This window comes from Pygoscelis adeliae, unplaced genomic scaffold, assembly GCF_000699105.1.
Source record: "Pygoscelis adeliae isolate BGI_AS28 unplaced genomic scaffold, ASM69910v1 Scaffold93, whole genome shotgun sequence".
NCBI classification, from domain to species: Eukaryota; Metazoa; Chordata; class Aves; order Sphenisciformes; family Spheniscidae; genus Pygoscelis; species Pygoscelis adeliae.
Window position 1 is genome coordinate 520,644 of NW_008824469.1, and position 18,100 is coordinate 538,743.

At 52.6% G+C, this 18,100-nt stretch overlaps 1 protein-coding gene and 1 long non-coding RNA gene across 3 annotated transcripts in view; one reads left to right on the top strand and one right to left on the bottom strand.

The window, feature by feature from the left end:
• PITPNM2 (phosphatidylinositol transfer protein, membrane-associated 2) overlaps positions 1–11,797 on the top strand; it is a 70,351-nt gene extending 58,554 nt beyond the window's left edge. The window contains exons 17-24 of the mRNA XM_009321176.1: positions 2,891–3,039; positions 5,880–5,996; positions 6,723–6,839; positions 7,230–7,378; positions 8,073–8,222; positions 8,311–8,494; positions 9,835–9,963; positions 10,244–11,797. Coding sequence (XP_009319451.1) covers positions 2,891–3,039; positions 5,880–5,996; positions 6,723–6,839; positions 7,230–7,378; positions 8,073–8,222; positions 8,311–8,494; positions 9,835–9,963; positions 10,244–10,588 — 1,340 coding nt within the window. The 3' untranslated portion in view covers positions 10,589–11,797. The remainder of the gene's footprint in view (positions 1–2,890; positions 3,040–5,879; positions 5,997–6,722; positions 6,840–7,229; positions 7,379–8,072; positions 8,223–8,310; positions 8,495–9,834; positions 9,964–10,243) is intronic.
• Positions 11,798–14,813: 3,016 nt separating this feature from the next.
• On the bottom strand, positions 14,814–17,680 carry LOC103914519. Of its 2 annotated transcripts, XR_663479.1 has the most exons (4): positions 17,565–17,680; positions 16,095–16,164; positions 15,684–15,871; positions 14,814–15,035 (listed from the first exon to the last, which is right to left on the bottom strand). It is a non-coding gene; the product is annotated as an uncharacterized LOC103914519 (long non-coding RNA). The 2 variants fall into 2 exon arrangements; XR_663478.1 differs by having other exon boundaries at positions 14,814–15,871.
• Positions 17,681–18,100: the final 420 nt, after the last annotated feature.

Consider the following 18,100-nt stretch of genomic DNA (forward strand, 5'->3'; position numbering starts at 1 on the left):
CTACCTGCGCTCTGACAAACAAGGTTTTCTTTCAAAGCACGCCCGAGAGCTGACGCCACGCTCCCCGTGTGCGTTCTGATACTTGTCCCGGTAAGACATCTTGCCAAGCGCTTGCTAAATATTAATCTGCTTGGGAAGAAGGCTCCTGAGGGAGAAGGTGTTTGTTTTGTGCTGGTCTCACACCCACGGAGAGCTGCTGACCTTGGACGGCTGCGAAGCAGGGGGCGGTGGTTGTTCCTTACGAAGTGTTTATGCCAGGGTGATGCCTAAAGGCCCACGTGACGCGACGGAGGGATCCTGCCTCTGCGAGCTGATGGCAGGATCAGGCCCACACAACGCTTGCCTCTCTCTGCTTTCCCTGTGCTCTCCCCGATTATTTAGCTTCTGCTTTGTGTAATTTATTCCTCCACGCACTTCACAGCCATCAAAACCTGTTTCTGAGATCGGAGAAGAGTCTGGCCCCGGTGCGGGCTGCGCACACGCCCTGACCCCACGTGCAGCCTGCCCCAAGGGCTGTCGCAGCCCCTTCCTTCGCGTTCCGAGTGCCGACATGTCCTCTGAGCCCTGGCGCTCTGGCTTTGCAGCTCTTGTGCTTGACCTTATTAGCGCGGTGGTAACGTGACGCCATGGCATTGAGGGTTGGATGCTGTCCGTGCTTATCCCGCAGGGAGAGCCGGAGGAAGTCCAGAGGGGCACCGCAAAACCATGGCTCCCTCCCAGGAGCCCTCCCTAGGGTGCAGCTTCCCTTGCACTGTGAATTTCTGGAGGATGAAACCGGTGTTGCCTGCGGCATGTGTGTGCCATAATAATAAGTGTGATTTCTGCTTTTTTTACTTTTATTTTTCCTTTTAGAAACCAAACACCACCTTAATCATTGTAGAGGGTTTAGCCTTCTGTCCCAACTTGCCCTCCCTCACAAATCCCCTACCCAAACCTCGTCCAAGAGACGTAGGCAGCATAAACATGAAATCCCTTCGAAGGGAAGAAAGCTCAAAGGGCCATGGAGTCAGGCTGCAGACTGTGTTCTTCGGATACCCGACCTGGACATCAAGACAGGTATTCTGGAGAGATCCACTCTGGTTGACCTCCCTTCTCATTCGATAGTCACAGAACTTCACAACAAATCTATGCGCTTTCACTGAAGCACTTGCAATTTCTGATTGCATTTTAACAAGTATTTCTGTCACTTTGCTCCAAAGATCGATCATAATACAGCTAACAACTTGGCAAGAGCAGGAGTTCTTCTGGGCAGAGCTGTGGGGACAACGCTTCTGCCTCCACCACTGTCTTTTGAGCATGGAAGAGTAAATCCTGTCTGCTTCCTACAAAGAATCTGAAGTTACCCAAGCTGGGGACTTGCATGAGAAATGAAAGGTTGGGACGTGACCAGGAGCTGCCAATTTGGAAGACAGGGAGTCAGAAATGGCTGCAAGGAGGTGCCTATGTGCTCTGGAAAAGCCATGTTGATCCATCAATGCCCTCCTCCTCCTTTCCATGGCTCTTCAGAAAAGCAAAGGCCATAGGATGAGGGTGGCCTGGGCACTCGGCACAGCCAGGGCTGGGCCATGGGGATGTGCTGATGCCATAACCCCCTCTGCACGTTGCTGCGGTGGGAGCTTTGGGCAGGTCTCTGGAAGGAGCTGGTGGGTCCATTTTTTCAGTTCAGCATCTGTGCTCATCACCAGCTAGATTTCCCTTTACAAGAAGGGTTTGTTGGATCGTACCTTGTACCTGGCAGCTTTCCTGGAAGCCCATAAAAAGGGAACATTGTCACAGAGAAAAACCAAGCTTGAGAAAGCCCTTGTCAAAGCCCCAGCTTGCAACCTGCATGCAAACGCAGCTCCTCCTGTTGCTCTCTTGGTCTGATCCATCTTCTCTTTCCATTGCTGCTTTTCTAGGCCAGAGCGCATGGGGGTTGAGGACTCCTCACCGCTGGGAAAGCAGCCCACGCCTTTGGGGTCTGAGGCTTTGGGCTGAGACGTGCTCATTGCTAGGGAGTCAGAAAGGATGTGTGTGTGGGCAGAGTTCAGGGCAGCGTTGAAGTGGGGTGGTGTCCCATGGGTGAATGGTGGCTGTCGGTCCCTTGTTTGCGAGTTGTTGACTCCATGGGGGAGAAACTCTTCTGCGTTGTCTGTAACCTTGCCCACCCAAGTCCCAGTGTATTTTTCAGTCCCACGTGCAATGGAGTTCCAGCACCCCTGGACGCTTTTCTTGTTGGCCGCTGCAGAGGCTGTGCTCCTGGGGAGGCTGGGCTAGATGTCTCGGTTGCTTGCAATGTGGTAGCCCAGCAGCGCAGCCAGGACTCGTTTGGAACTGCCAATCCCAGCAGCACGTGCTATAGCACCCTGCCTTGTGGTGCCTTTTAGCATCTCACGTGGGCTCCCAGTATTCAGGTCCTCTTTAGCGTAGCCAATATCTGGATGCTAAAAAGTCTTTCATTCCTTGTTGAAAGCTAAAGGAGTGGATGCGGGGCCGGAGATGGCCTGGGCATGTACTGCGGTCAGCAGAGCACACGCACCCTTCCTCCCACAGCTCCAGGGTGATGCGTTTCTGTCTTATGTTTTGGCACGTGGATTCCCAGGTCTTTGCACATGAGCCTTGGACCCCTTCCCTGGGGTCTGGACTAGCGGCCAATTAATACCTGCCCTCTAGTGCCTTCCTATTTCCTTAAATAAAAGAGAGCTCAAGTGGTGGTGCCCCTGGGTGTTCCTCCCTTGGTTTGAGCAAACACTGAGCCCTGGGTCGGTTGTTCCCACTTAGCAGTGCGACCAGCCGGGGAGCAGCCTCCCAGCGTACCTGGAGCGAGGAGCCAGAGCCTCGAAATACTGTTGTGACGGAGGCCGCATGTGCATGTGAACCCCCTTTGTCTGAACGAGTCTTTTGCTTCTAGTTGCTGCCAAGTGGTGGGGAACCAAAAGGATCGACTACGCTCTCTACTGCCCTGACGCTCTGACGGCTTTCCCAACGGTTGCTTTGCCACACCTCTTCCACGCGAGCTACTGGGAGTCCACAGACGTTGTCTCCTTCCTGCTGCGACAGGCACGGTCGTAAACCCCGGATCTCCCTTGGGCTGAAAAATATTTTGGACTCTTTTTTTTTTTTACCACTGCACCTTCCATAACTCTTGTTGATGGGTAGAGATGAAAAAATACCCTTTGCCACTGCAGATCCATTTTCTTCCCCTTCTTTTTCTTCCTCAACTGTGGTGTTAGCGGAGCTGCACACATGCAAACTTCATGGATGTGGGCTGTCGCACCTGGTTAGCTTGAGTCTGTTTTATCATCAGAGCAGGTTTCAGCTTGCCAGGGAGCCATGGAGTGAGCCCAGGGCCGTTTCCTATCAGATCACAGTGGCAAAAGTTGGTGGCACTTGTTTCTTGAAGTGAGCTGTTCTCTGTGTGTGCAAGTTTGGATCTTAAGTCTGAAACTTAAAGGAAACTTCTCAATGTACAAATAAAAATAGCACCAAACACAATAAAACCAAAGGAGAAGTTTTGTATGAACTTGATGTGAGTTGATAGGCAGGGTTGGGCTCTCCATTTTGGCTTTCTAAGTTATTGTGGTCTCCTCTAGGAACTCAGGCCATCGTCACTGCATTGGGATTTAGCCTTCGTTCCTCCAGTACAAAGCAGTTCTCCTGAGGCTAGGTAAATGGGGATTGCTGGTGTCTGGAGTCTGCCATCTCAGACTCTATCAACCTACATCTGGCCTGAGATTTAAATGTACTGTTTAAAATGTGTTTTTCCTAAAATAAATGTTTTTCCTTCAGTTCCTTGGGGATGAGGGGGAGTTACGTGCCTTACAAAGTATGAACCCGCCAAGGAACAGTACTTAGAGCACGGAACTGGAAAAAAACAAAACTAAAAGCAACTCTGTGGATTGTGTTGCCCACTTCGGCTCTTGGGTTTGCTTTGTGTTAGCTCAGCTGTTAAGCCGTCCCCGCTCTCTTCCAGCCTTCTCGATTGCAGCTCTCAATTATTTATGATTCTGTTGGCAAACTTTCCTTCAGTGCTGTTTTCCAAATAGTGTGGAAACCATAAACAACAGAGATGTCAGTGCTGGTGGCAGCTGAGCGGTAGCAATAATCCAGTGAAACTCTTTCTTCCCGGGCTGTATCTAGCCCAGCAAGACATCTCTGTGCTTGCACACACCTTGCTGGACCAGCTGCTGTGAAACCCCAGCCCCGCATTGAACTCAGCCTAACGGGGCTGAAGAGAGAGAGACCCGTAATTGTGCATGAGTGGGAACAGTCGTGACAGTCTCGTACACAAAATGCTCCACTCAAGAAATACCCGATCGCTCAGGATTCAGCCCAAACCTGGGTCTGTAGCACAGCGTGGTGCTTCATATCCTGTGGCTTGAGATACCTTTCCATCCATTTAAAGCCTGCTGGTACCTGCCTCGGTAGTTGGGCACCCCCCTTCCCCAACGCCTGTCTCTACTCACTCGTCTCTGCCTTGAGACCAGGGTTTTTCTCATTTTTCTCAGTCGTCTTGCTGTCCTTCCAGAGCACCACCCCACTTCTTCCCCTAATAAGGACTTGTTTCTAATCGCCTTTGAAAGTCTTCTCTGGACAAAATGTAGAAGTAAGCTGTTGAATAGTTCTAGCCTCCAAAGATTAAATCTTGTTACAACAAGCCCAAATAGGACTCTAAATAGATTCCCAATTTAAACAATTTTCAGTAAAACTTGTTATTTTGTTTACCTTGGATTTCCATGAACTCCCTCCCCAGCAAGATCATCCTCCCTGGGGTCCTTTTTCCATTTCCCTGGAAGAAAAACAGCCTCAGCTCTGCAAAGTGAGCTGGCCTGTGTCAGACCGCTACAGCCTGGGTCAGCTGGAGAGCTGGTGACCACATAAAATATATTCAAGACCTTGTAAAAGAGCCTGTATTTGAGGCTCCTTAATTTTTTGGAGGGACGGGTTCACTAACGACTACTGCCAATTCCTGAGTTCTCCATGCAGGGTGACATCCCAGTCTTACAGCAGTCTTTGAGATGTCCCCTCACCTTTGGGGTCTGTGGTGTTATTCTACCCTTTCCCTTCTAGAGCTTAAGAGCAGTCTAGGTAGGATCTAATCCTGCTTCTCCATCCCTGCCCGCACCCTGGTGACAGGCAGGAATTGCTTCCAAAGGCTGGCTGGTGGGCATCACCTTCCCCCTCTGATCCTTGCTCTGGTGCAGTGACATCCCACCAGCACGAAGTCCTTGAGCTCTGTCAACCTCAGAGATGAAGTCAGGATGGACAGACACCCTGGGCACTGCCTTGGGCGTGGCCGAGCCGGACCCCTGCGTGCTTCCACCGGAGTCAAATCAATAGTTTTGTCTCCTTTCAAAATGAGAGGAGCAAAAGCCATGGAACAGGAGCAGTCCAAAATGTGTTTAAATAGAAATAAGAAATGAGCTGAAGGAACGGCACATGTTGGCATGAGGCTGGTCAGAGCAGGCGGTGCTAGATCTGTTGTGGGAACGGCAGAAAACGTGCGTTTGAAGGAAAACAGTCCCTCGCAGACCGTGGGAAGAGACTAATGAATGCCTGGAGAAAGGGCAGATATCTAAGCGCAGAGCTTGTCCTGCTGTGTTTGAGTCAGCTTTATACCTCCTGACAATCTAAATAAGCTGTGTCCCAGCCAGGATTAAGTCAGCACTGGCCACAGGCTTTGCTAGTTCAGAAGAGAACACTTGTCCTTGCAATTAAGGGAGCAGCCTGTAAAACCTGCAAGCTGACAAGCCCAACACCTGGCAGGCAAACTCAGGCTGCCTCTGCCCAGGCATTGCCCTTACTCAGCGCTGGCTCGGGAGATGCAGAGCAGCGTGGGCAAGAGGAGAGGGGTCGCTGCGCAAGTGGCTGACGTGTCGGTGGGATCTGTACTCCCGCAGGTGATGAGGCACGAGAACTCGAGCGTTTTGGAGCTGGATGGGAAGGAGGTGTCTGTCTTCACCCCCTCCAAGCCCCGCGAGAAGTGGCTCCGCAAGAGGACTCACGTGAAGCTCCGGGTAAGGGTGTTCTGGGGCTGCGACAGGGGAAGCGCTGTCATGTGGAGGGGTTTCGATTTGGGCTGCAAGAATGGCCAGCGTGGGCACGACTGTGTCTGTCCAGAGAGAGGATCACGTCGCACTGCTGGTATATATTAGTGATTATATCCTACCCAGGTAGTAGTGAAAGAGCAAACAAAAAGATCTGTACCGGTAAGGTCTCCTCTTGGCCTTGAGTCTGTGTAAAATACAGAAAGCACTGGCCGTGGGTCACGGAAAGAGACGGAATGTCTTTCAAAGTCCAATAATGCAGGTTCTCTGCTTGGTTAAATGCCCTTCGCTTCCAGGAAATGTCTCCAGTTCCTGAAAGAGGGCAATTCTCTGCTAGAGCTGAAACAATGTCAGCAAATTTCTCTGGCAGCCGTTTGTATTGCCTCTTAAATCCAAAGTGTAAGAGTTAATAGACAGTATCAGAATTGCTTGTACAAACTGCCATTGAAATTGGCTCTTCAGCCATGTACACTCAAATCCACCCCATCAGTGCGGGGCACAGAGTCTCACCTCTGCCACAGGTCACATTCTTTTCTAAAGCTGTGGGTGGAGTGGAGGCAGGGAATGGCACAGAGAAACCCACGCTCCAATTTGTCCGTTTATATTTGGCATTTCCCTGTGAGGCTGTCTATCGCTGCAAACTTTTTTCTTTCCTCTTTTTTTTTTGGTCCCTCCTTTCCCTCTTGACTTGTGCAGAACGTCACAGCCAACCACAGGATAAACGACACCATCGCTAATGAAGACGGGCCTCAGACCTTAACCGGACGGTTTATGTACGGTCCGTTAGATATGGTCACACTCACAGGAGAAAAGGTACTGTGTCTGCTATGGGGGTTCCGCACCATGGGGTGAAAAGTGTGGGGGACAGGGACAAAGGCGGAGCTGGTCGGTTCTCTCTTGGTCCCCAACGGGGTTTGCTACCTTTGCGTCTTTGCCAGGTTCCCCTGCTCAGAGTTGTGTGGTGCCTCCTACCAGCAGCAGCGTTCATCCCGGAGGTCTTTACCACCGAGGCCGGGTTTCATTCCAGCATCCTGATGTTTGGGTGCGTCTCAGCTCAGATCTGTGAAGTGCAGAGGGTGGAAGCAGGACCCAGCCCGGCTGCTGTCCAAAGGGGCTTGGGTGGAAGGTCCCCTTGCTTGGCCTGTTCTGACACTTGTCTGTGTCTTTAATGCTGTTGTTGACCCAGCCTTGCTGTCTTCCTAGGTGGACATTCACATCATGACCCAGCCACCATCAGGAGAGTGGGTTTACTTTGACACCGAGATCAGCAACAGCAGTGGTAGGATTTCTTACGTCATCCCTGAGAACCGGCGCCTGGGCATTGGCGTGTACCCCGTCAAGATGGTGGTCAGGTGAGGTACCTTGGAGTGCCAGGACTTAGTTTGCAAGGGGAACAGAAGTGGAATCTGATGACTGTAGAATACGGTCCCTCCTTGTGGGTGGCTCTGATTGTTGGGTGGGTTCAGAGCCTGGTTTGCCAGCAACAGGGACAAAGCCATTTGTACTCTATAGCTGTAAGAGGAAGATCCACGTTTTATTCTGACTCCTACATCGTCAACAGGATGAAGGAGCAGGCCTTCTGCCCCACAGACACGTGGCCTTGCGGTCATCTGCAAAACTGCACAACTGAGCGTATTTTAAAGACCATAAACTTGTCCTTGAGGGACAGAACTTTGTACTTGTGATAATTCAGAGCCCAGAGGCTCTAGCTCAGCTCCAGTGGCTGGTGTTGAGCTCTGGAAAGGGGAGGAGAGGAGCATCTTCTCAGTGGTGAACCCAGCAATGGTTTTCTGGGAGTATTTTTTTGAGTCACTGATGCCAGAGCTCCGGAGTACTATTACCAGCCCCACTATTACCAGCCCCGCTTCAACACAGAGGCCATCATGCAGTGCCTGTCACTGCTGTAACTGAGGGTGGCATCGCTGTTAGAGGGTTTGGGCCGGATTTGGGTGCTGCTTTGGGCTTGTGATGCGCTGCAGTACTCGGTGATACCTTCTGAAAGAACCTCTATATCTTGATGCCTATAAATACCTGTGTCACTTTCAGGGGTGACCACACGTACGCAGACAGCTACATCACGGTCCTGCCGAAGGGGACAGAGTTTGTGGTGTTCAGCATCGACGGCTCCTTTGCAGCCAGTGTATCCATCATGGGCAGCGACCCCAAAGTCCGCGCCGGAGCGGTCGACGTTGTAAGGTCAGCTGCAGGGGCTGGGGCAGTCAGTCTGTTTTACCTTGGCGTTGCTCTAGGTCTGCGATCCGTTGACTTCTGGCTTTCCTTCTAGGCACTGGCAAGACCTCGGCTACCTCATTATCTATGTCACGGGCCGCCCCGACATGCAGAAGCAGAGGGTGGTAGCGTGGTTAGCACAGCACAACTTCCCCCATGGGATCGTCTCCTTCTGCGATGGGCTCGTTCATGACCCGCTGCGGCACAAAGCCAACTTCCTGAAATCCCTCATCACAGACGTAAGCCTGGGTCTGCTGAAATATGATCGTAGCACGGGTTTAGATTGCTCCTCGTCCAATTGCCCCTGTCAGCACCAGTGTCTTGGCAGCGATGTGCCCCGCAGTGGAAGATTAATCTGTTCATTTTATTTTCATCCTTTTATTGCTCTACAAAAGTGTCTACGCTGTTAAATTGTGTCATCTCTGCTCTGCACTGCTCCATTTCATCACTGGTCCTTCCAACACCAAATGCCTAATTAAACAGAGGCAGCAGTGCCTCCCCTTCCCCACACATGCACTTTTTTCACCTGTTTGGTGGTTTTCTGGCTGCCTGTGGTGTAACCAGCAGACCTGAGAGGGCATGGAGCTGCTGCAGAAATGGCCTTGCACCACCCAGCCTTGACGGGACACTCCACAGAGCATCTTCCCAAGCATTCGACCCCAGGGAGGTCTTAACGTTGCTCAGCCCAGAGCCTCAGAAAAGCTCCAGATAAAACAAGATTTTTTCTTTCTGGCAAGTGAAAGAACTGCCAGTGTCCCGAGCCCTTCTGCCCTGCCTTGAACAGCAGGGAAGTCCCTCGTTAACTCTCTCGGACTCTCATTTTGGCCCGAGTCACAGTGGCGAGAGCAGCTGGCCCTTACTTGCTGCCTGCTCTCCCTTGTCCTCCAGAAGAACAGGTTTGTGACCAGGGCCACAAATTTCCTTTCCATCTCCCTGGCCTGCCGGCGGCGCCGGGAGCAAAGCCAGCCGCTCTGTGGTGGCACCAGCGTCCGTACCTCCCCTGCCAGCCCCTGCTTCAGCCCACTAAGGAAGGGGTTGGCCGGGAGCTGCTCTCTGCTCGGAGTGGAGGCAGACAAATCCCTGAAGGCAAATCCCTGCCTCCCTGGAGGCAGAAAAGCAGCATGTTTTGCTGCCTGTCCCTTCTCCCTCTGCCCAGCAAAGTTAAACAGCAGAATTGCATGCGGCAGCATGGCTGGCGGAGGGGAACGCTCCCCGCTAATGATTACTGCACGGGGGGTTGCAAACCGCTCCTCTCCCCCAGTGACAAGCAGGCAGTGAAGTGTGCGGAGTCCCTGCCCCCCGCAGACCTCAAGGAAAGGCCGTGGATCAGTAAGCGGAGATCTGCTTTCGTATTGCTGTTACTCCTCTTGTTCTGGCCTGTAAACATCCCCAGGTCTGTTAATTAGCACTTTGCACAGCGGTGCATTGTCCAGCTGGGTACTAACATAAGTTATTGACCTGAGATTCCCACAAATGCTACTTTTAAAAAAAAAAAAACAAAAAACCCAAAAAACCCTGCCTGTTGAGCAGCACAGGGCGCCCATATGTTCTGACCGTGTGTTGCTTTCTCTCCCCGCAGCTCCACATGAGGATCCATGCGGCATATGGATCTACGAAGGACATCTCTGTGTACAGCTCCATCAGCCTCCCGCCTACGCACATCTACATCGTCGGCCGACCCACCAAGAAGCTGCAGAGCCAGTGTCAGGTAGGAGCCAGCTTGTCTGAGTCCTGGAGGTGCTGCCAAGGGCCTCCCATGGGAGGGCGATGGGAATTTGGTCACCGTAGAACTGGTGACTGAGCTAGTGTTTGCCAAGAGGACAGGAACTGTCCCACAGACCAGGACCCATCACATCTGTCTGAGTGGCTCCACCTCTTGTACATCACCCCAGAGAACCTGGTACAGCAAACGCGTTTGGCTGCCAGCGGCTATCAGGGAAACGTGTCCCATCCCTCTAACGCCTGCCCTCATCCCTCTTGTCTCACAGTTCATCACGGAGGGGTACGCAGCCCACCTGGCCCAGCTGGAGTACAACCACCGCTCGCGCCCCGCCAAGAACACCACGCGCATGGCGCTGCGGAAAGGCAGCTTCGGGCTGCCCAGCCAGACCGAGTTCCTGCGCAAGAGGAATCACCTGCTGCGGACCATCCCCCCCCGGCCTTCGGCCACCGGCAGCAGCGCCAGCCACCGCCCCGAGCGCACCCAGAGCCAGTCCGACAGCGACAAGGAGAGGGACAGGGAACGCAGCCAAAGAAGCATGAGCATCGCCACGGGGTGCTGGGGCCGGAGCACAGCATCCCGGCTGGAGTCTGGCCTCTTGGGGCAGAAGTAGCCAGGTCAGAGCCAGCGACTGTCGGCTGCAGCCACCGGAGGAGAAAACAAAAGGGAAGAGGGACGAGGCCAGTGTTACGGGCTGGAAGGGTAAATATGGTGCTACTCTAACATCATGGTATTCTGGGAAGAGACGGGATGTTTCCCACGCAGAATGTGCAGGCCTTGCAGCGGGAGCGTCAGGTTTGTGCAGCATGAGCCCAAGGAACAGCTGGAAGTTGGGGGGGGAAAAGTCTCCAGGTCAAGATCGCACGCTCTCCTGCCTCCTTCTCTTATCCAGGTTTAGTGACTGTAAATACGTGCCTCCTCGCCTTGTTAGCCATCGCTCCGATACGCGTGACCGAGTGCTGTCCTCAGAGCCACAGGAACAGGGGATGAGGCTGGGGGAACTTGTTCGTGGTTGTCCCAGGAGTCAGACTGAGGTGCTCTGCCAGTGCCGGCACGGGGTGGGTTTGGGGGTCGATAAGCATGCTGTTTCCCCGGCACAGACAGCCCCAAGCGAAGGATTTATCGTGGGCTGTGCCAGGCAGAGCAACCGAGAGCTTTACCTGTACAAAGAGCTTCAAGTTCAGCCACTTTCTCAAGGAGTACGTGCAGTAGCAAAGCATAAACATGTATCGATGCTGTTGGTAGAGGCAGAATGTCGGCAGGTTCACGCCCAAGAAAGTGGGGTCATTATTATTACTGTTATTTTTTAAAGAGACCTTTTAGAAGCCGATGGAATTTAATGCGTTTACCTATTAAAAGAGGAATACAAGCTATTTTGTTTGAGCTGTTACAAACCTCAGACACTTAATTTGCTGTTAAAGTCTCCAAATACTCTCGCTATATATTCTTTCCAAAAGTAACTACCGTATATTTGGAAGCCGCTGAAGGCACCCAGCAGCTAGATTGCATTGCAGTTCTTCTCATCCAAATGCAGGGTCTGACTCTCTCAACACCCACCTCTGAGACGTTTTCTTCTTCCCAGGTTCTCTCCAAGTTCAGTAGCAGCTTTCATGGGAACTAGACTCGCTTCTTTTACCTGTAGTTACTGAACTGTAAAACCTCATTGTTTTTTGCACTGATGATTTTTAGAATGGAAACCTGTTACCATCTCATGTAGCTACACCTAACTGTTTGTAGTGCATGACAATGAAATATTGCTAAGCCAGGGTGTGTGTGTATATATATAAATATATGCATATACATATGCACACACACGTGTATATATATGTATATATTTAAAAAAAAAAAAAATCTGTGCAGAAGTTTTTCCAGCAGTAAGGAGACTGTAAGGAAGTGTGCCAACGACGTCAGGCAACCTTAAGAAAAGGCCATATCTTAATTTTCCTGGTGTGTTTCTCAGTGGATGTGCCTGAGCTGATGGTTTGTGTGCTGCTGGCGCGGGCTGGGGCTGGGTGGGTGGCAGAGGGGAGCTGCCAGTGCGCAGGGCGAAGCGCTCGCTGCCGGCTGGCACCCCCGGTGACACCGAGACGTGCGCCGTGCGCGGTACAGGAACGGGAGCGCGTTGCTCTGCAGCAGCGGAGGAGAACAGTGCCTAGAGCGAGGGCTTGCCAAAAAGCCCCTTAGTCCTGTCCCTCCCGGGTCAGCCTGGCCCCGGTGAAGGGCCCGGTTCCCTCCTTGCACACACCTCCCGGGGCGGAGGGGCATCCACCCCGGGGGATCCGGGGTGCCCATTTACAGACTCCAGTTGGCCTCTTCACGTGGAGATTTTATAGTCCTACCGAGCTCCCTGACTATGTGTAACCCTGCTTTCCCCCACCACACTTTCCTGTCTTTGTACCACTTTCTACTTATGAGGATCTTATTTATAACAAAGAATTTTTTAGACTGGCTGCTTCATTTTATTAACTGTTTCAATATGAAGTGCAGGACGGCCGCACTGAGACACACAGCACTGTGAACGCTGCTCTGCTAATTGGCTCTGGGCCACGGTAGGCAAACCTAAACTCATCAGACATCCAAGGTAGATCTCACGTGTTCGTGGCGCTGGAGGGTCGAAGCGGAGGCAGAGGAGGGACAGTGCTGAGCTGCCGACGGCATCCAAGCCGGTGGAGCGCTCAAACCCAGCTGCCCGCCCGCCGCCCAGTGCATCTCCCACGTCTTGCAGCCTGACTGCAAAATGTTTAACCACTTCTCTTTGAGAATTATTCAATTACAGAATGTATCTGATGACTTTTGTTACCGAAAACTGACTTCCCTTTCTGCCGACTCAGCTTAGCTCTCTCTGAATGTACATCCAGAGCTTACTGGGTTTAAAAACAATGTGAATTGTCCCAGCTTTTCGCTAGTCGAATGTTTTATCAAACAGATGCCATCCGAGTAGGAAGCCAAGCCACAATCCATCCTGTGAAGTCACCAAACCACATCACAAAATAATTTCTGCAAATTTGGATATGGCCTTTGCAAAATTCAACTTTCCTCCATGAAAAGGCGTGATCTGTACATTTTCCAATGCTGACAAGATGTTCACATTTTCTTATGTGTAGATAGTGTAAAACAGAGGCGAATGTAAATGTTCAACATAAAAAGTGGATATATAAAACTGAAAGTTATTTATTTATGTAGAGGGGAAAAAAATGTCTGGAGGGACTGGAACCTTCAGGGTTTATTAATATTTAAAAATGTAGCTTTTTGTTTCAGGCATTATGTACAAAGCAATTATTTTATGGACCAAGTTCAATGTAACTGTCAATGAATGCAGAAGTGCAATATTATACTCACCTCTCCATCACGTCATGTTTTAAACAGCTACTAACCAGTTAGACTGACAATCATAGCACCTCCGTCCTCATCCTTTGTTGAGCTGCTTGAAGGGTCCTTTCCCTGGCCCCCATCTTGTTGCCGTTGTACGGATCCAACACGGAGAAGCAATTGTAGAGCAGGACCTTTATTGCTGCAATAATACCAGATGAGGTGGGTGTAGTGACCAGGAAATATGCCAATAAGTTTTTCTCCACCGATTCAGTCCATCACAGTCCACATCAGTCTATCCTCAGCCGCCCCCATCTGGCAGTCATCTATCTGAAGCAAAGATCAACGTGCTACTCACTCCAAGAACAATAGCAATAGTTTAACTCTGTGTTTATATCCTGTTTGTTCCGAGCTGTTTTGGAGAGCAATGCATGTGACCCGATGCCTTTCCACATGTATGGAAGAGGATCCGTTTGGATGCAGCGAGGGAAAGATGAACGTATATTCCATCCTTACTAAAGGGGCACTGTCAGGTTAAAGACCTAATTTGTCTTTGTTACAAGTAACTTTTTTGCTTCAAAATGAAAGAATACCAAGTTTCTTGTGCTCCTCCCTATCGCCGTTGTCTGGGCAGCCATCGGCGCGACCGGTGGCAGGCAGCCCACGTCCTGTTCTCGCACACTAGCACAATACAACCTGCGCTGCACAGGCTGCCTTGTTTGGATTTTTGTTTTGGTTTGGTTTTTTTTTTAATTGTTTCCATGGGAATCAAACTCTGCTGTGGAGCTCACATTTTTTATAAAAAGCAGCTTTTTGTATTACTGCACTATTGGGCCAGACTTTCTACCTGACGCTGTCCCTTTAAAGTCTTTTAAAAATAAAGAGGAGCCCACGCGTTCCCTCCGAGTTGTTTCCTGGGTTTGCTAGATCACTCGGTCAGATGAGGCGAAATTCTAATACCAAAAACGTTTACAGTGTCCGACACGCGAGCCGAGAGCAGTAACTAGCCAAAGGGTTACTAACAAACTCCCGCTCCGCCCAGCAGCCGCTGTGCTTGCTGTAGCAGCCCCTTCTTCAGGTATCGCCACCGTTTGCTGCATTTCCTATTAGTTCTAGAAGCCTTACGGTCCCTTCCCCGTCCTCGGCACCCTCTGCCTGTTGATACCCTCGACTGTCAATTTTATATTCCAACGATGTTAGTTATATTTTATTTATAAAAAATTGCTTTAGGGGTAACAGACGTGTGTGTGGGGAACCACTGGAGGGCATGCCCGAGGGCGCCGGCAGCCGTGCTGGGTACGCCCCTGTGTGTACAGTACCGTGCCGATGACTCGCTTGTGTGTGACAAACCTTCTGTACGACTTCCTTCTCCTCCTTGCTGTTAGTGCATCGTTCCAATGCCTGGGTGTGCTTTGTGTACAGTATCATTGTGAGTTACACAGATTAAAGAAATGGGAAGGCTCTTCTCTGTCTGCTTTTTTTTTTGGGGGGGAGACTCTAGAAACAGACAAGTCACAAAACCCAACACGTGAGCAGGCGCCAGTTTAATGGGGTTACAGCGATGAACAGAACGTGGAGCCCCTCCGCGCAGATCCGTCCTGCAGGACCCGTTTGTCCTTTTTTTTTTTTTCCCCTCCCAGTCTGTCGATTTATGGGCTTTGCAGTGGGGGAAAGGCCAGCTGTTTGCTTCACAGCGGCCATGGGCACGGGTCCTGAGAAGCCCAGAACCCTAACGCTGCCCGGAGCCTGCGCTGTGGGGAAGGGACACAAGTCGCATGCAGGAACAGACGGCAAGGCAAAGCCACCCTTCTGCAAAGCACGCCTGCCCGCACCCCAGTGCGGTGTGCCGGGGCTGTGCTCCCCCAGCGCCACCCGACAAGATGAAGCTGCAGAAAAGCTGAGTAAAGCTCCTGGGGCACAGCGGAGGGTGGCACTTGAAGTTGCAGAGGAGAGCTGCAGCCTGAGCAGAGCCACGCAGCGGCACAGCCGCTCCTCTCTGAGCCGGGTGGGTGAGTGCAAAGGGCCCACGAGCCTGCAGCACCAGGTAAGCACGGGGCATGCAGATCCAGCAAGGAAGGGGCCAAGAGCAGCCCCTGAAGGGAAGAAGTGGCATCCAGCTGCATATTTTGCAGCCCCAGCACATACCCTGTCCTGGCCACAGCGCTGGCTCCTGCCCACCAAAGCCCAGAGCTGAGGGGCAGCAGCACCGCTAGGTGCTCAACACCAGCGAGCCTGTCCCCTGGGTGCTGCTGAGCTCCTCCGGCCTCGAGAGGGGCATCGGGGCAAGCAGGTCCAAGTGCGTTACAGCCACGCTGGCCCCAGTCAGGAGAGGGAGGGGAGAAGCTGTTTACTGGGAGATGAACTATTAAAGTTGCTCTCCTTCCCAGTCAATAACTTACAGAGCGGCTGGAAACTGCCCCTGGGGAAGAATCCTGACGCAGTGCCGTCTACGTGATCCAGAGACAGAGGCTCACGCCTGGGCTGGCGCCAGCAGCAGGACAGGCTCCCGGCATGGCTGGCGCTTGCGCGCTCACTGCAGCATCCCCGTCCTCACCTGGAAGGCCAGCCCGTCCCCCCGGGTGGCTTGCTGCAAAGGGAGAGACACGGGTGCTCACAGCACCGCCTGCCCCAAGATGAAGGACCACCAGCACCCACCCGCGGGGGCCCCTGCGGAGCTGCCAGGGCTCGGTTTGCCCTGGTAGAGTCGGTGAGGTCCCCAGGGAGGCAAGACAACGCCTCTGGGTGCAGCAGCTCCCCGGCCGCGCCCGCCCACCCACCAGCAGCGCACGCTGGTGACAAGTCCCCACTACCTTGTTAATCTCCTTGTGTCTCTCCTTGCTGACAATTTCTTCTAGTACTTCTCCGTCTCCCTTAATAAGCCTGGAAAACAAACACAGGACCACCAGCCGTGAGGGCTACGGGCAAGTTCCTGCCAGCCACGCTGATTCCCAGCCGCACTGTGCCCCAGGTCAGGCATGCAGCCACCAGCTCCCTCACAGCGGGACGTGCCCGGGACCAGGTGCTGGGCTGATGCACCTCGAGGCGAGGGAAGTGACGACCTACCCCTGAAGTTGCATTAGGTGACTTTTTCTGGCCTTACCAAGCTTGAACAGCACGGCAGGCTTTTCCATTGCTCTTGTGGGATTAACGTCACCATGCTGCAGCAAGGACAGATGTGATCCCCTGAGAAATCAGCAGCCCCCTGCATGGGCCAGCCGTCCCCGCCCTAGGCTGTGGGCACTGTCTGCTGTGTGCACAGCCAGTCACGCCTGCACACGGCAGGAGAAAACACTCGCGATAAAAGCATCTCCTGCTGCCCCACCACCTGCAGAGGCTTCGCTGTCAACGGCAGTGGCCCCAACCCCTGCAAAAACCCCTTCCTCTTTTCACACAGGGTTCAGGTCTGCTCCTGGCTGCCCCAGGAAACTGCAGAGCCATTCAGAAACAGGAGCCAGTTTGGGCCTGAAAGGCAGCCAGACCAGGGAGCATCTTGCTGAGCAAATTCCAAGCAGTGTCGGAGGTGGCTCACACCTCCAAACACGAACAGAAATTTAATTGTCTTCATTACATGCCTTACGGGGAACCGACCTTTGTTCCACACCTCCCTGAGCCCCGCAGGCTGCCTTCTATTTTAAGACTGGACTTGTCATACCCAATTCTCGTCAGCATAATGTTTTCTGCTTGCTGAGAAGATGCATTTTATTAAAAACTGGGTCATTTCTATTTGGCAGCTAAACAAACTTCGGTTTGATTGTTGTCTGTAACCCCAAGGGGCACACACACTCCCTCCTCACTTGCACCCAGGTGCTAACCGGGGCTGCCTGCGTGCGTGCTTCGGAGCTGAAAGGCGAGTGCATGAAGCAGTGGGGTAAGGAGGTACCGGTCACCCCTCTGGTTCCCGCTCTGCCCCTGCTTGCAGGGCCCCATTTAATGGGAAGAAGCTGAACCCTTCACAGCGCAAGGAACAAACCTGCCTCCAGCAGCAAGTCGCTCTGCTGCCTGTGTCGCACAGCTCTGGGTTGGGACGCAGCCCGGTGCCCCTCGCGTGGAGCCCCAGCACAATTCGGTAATTTGGTGTCAAACCTGTCACTTTCTGGAGAAGTTACACCAGGTCTGATGGGAGGGGCTCTGCGAGGGACCGGCTCAGGCCTTTGCTGCTGAAGCGGACCTGGGTCCACGCATGGTACTGCAGTGCCACGGACCGGCATCCTCCAGGACTCCAACCCCCACAACATGGATGGGAATGGACAACCTGCCTCCCTTTTCCCCAGGGATCATACCTGGTTCTCCCCGTTTCGGGATCCACGACTCTCCTTATGACACTCTGCCTTGCGTCCCATTCTTCCTTTGTCATTGGCTTCATAGCCTGGATTCGGGATTTTTGTTCATCTGTCAAAACTGGAATGCATCAGTTCATCAGAGCCGTGCCCGTGGGGCCGGCTCCTGGCCGAGGGGCACAGCACCATGCCTGACATGAACAGACACGCATGCTGCACCAGTTTCCCGGCGGTACTCGGGGTTCAGTGATGAACCACGCAAAGGAAGGGCCGCCTCATGTCCCGAAGCCAGTACCAGCTTTGCCAGTTTGTTACTGCTGACCGTGACCTTCCATCTGGCATCTTTGTTCCCTGCTCACATCTACAAACTACACCTAAATACTTCACAAAGGACTCTCCAAATGTGGCTCCTTACGTTTACTTGGCGTGGCTCGAAGGCGGCCACGGTACATGGGAGGGAGGAGCACCAGGAGCTCCTCTCTGTACACAGCCCTGCTTCCCTCAGACACCTCGTGTGGGTCCCAGGAAGGGCGACACGC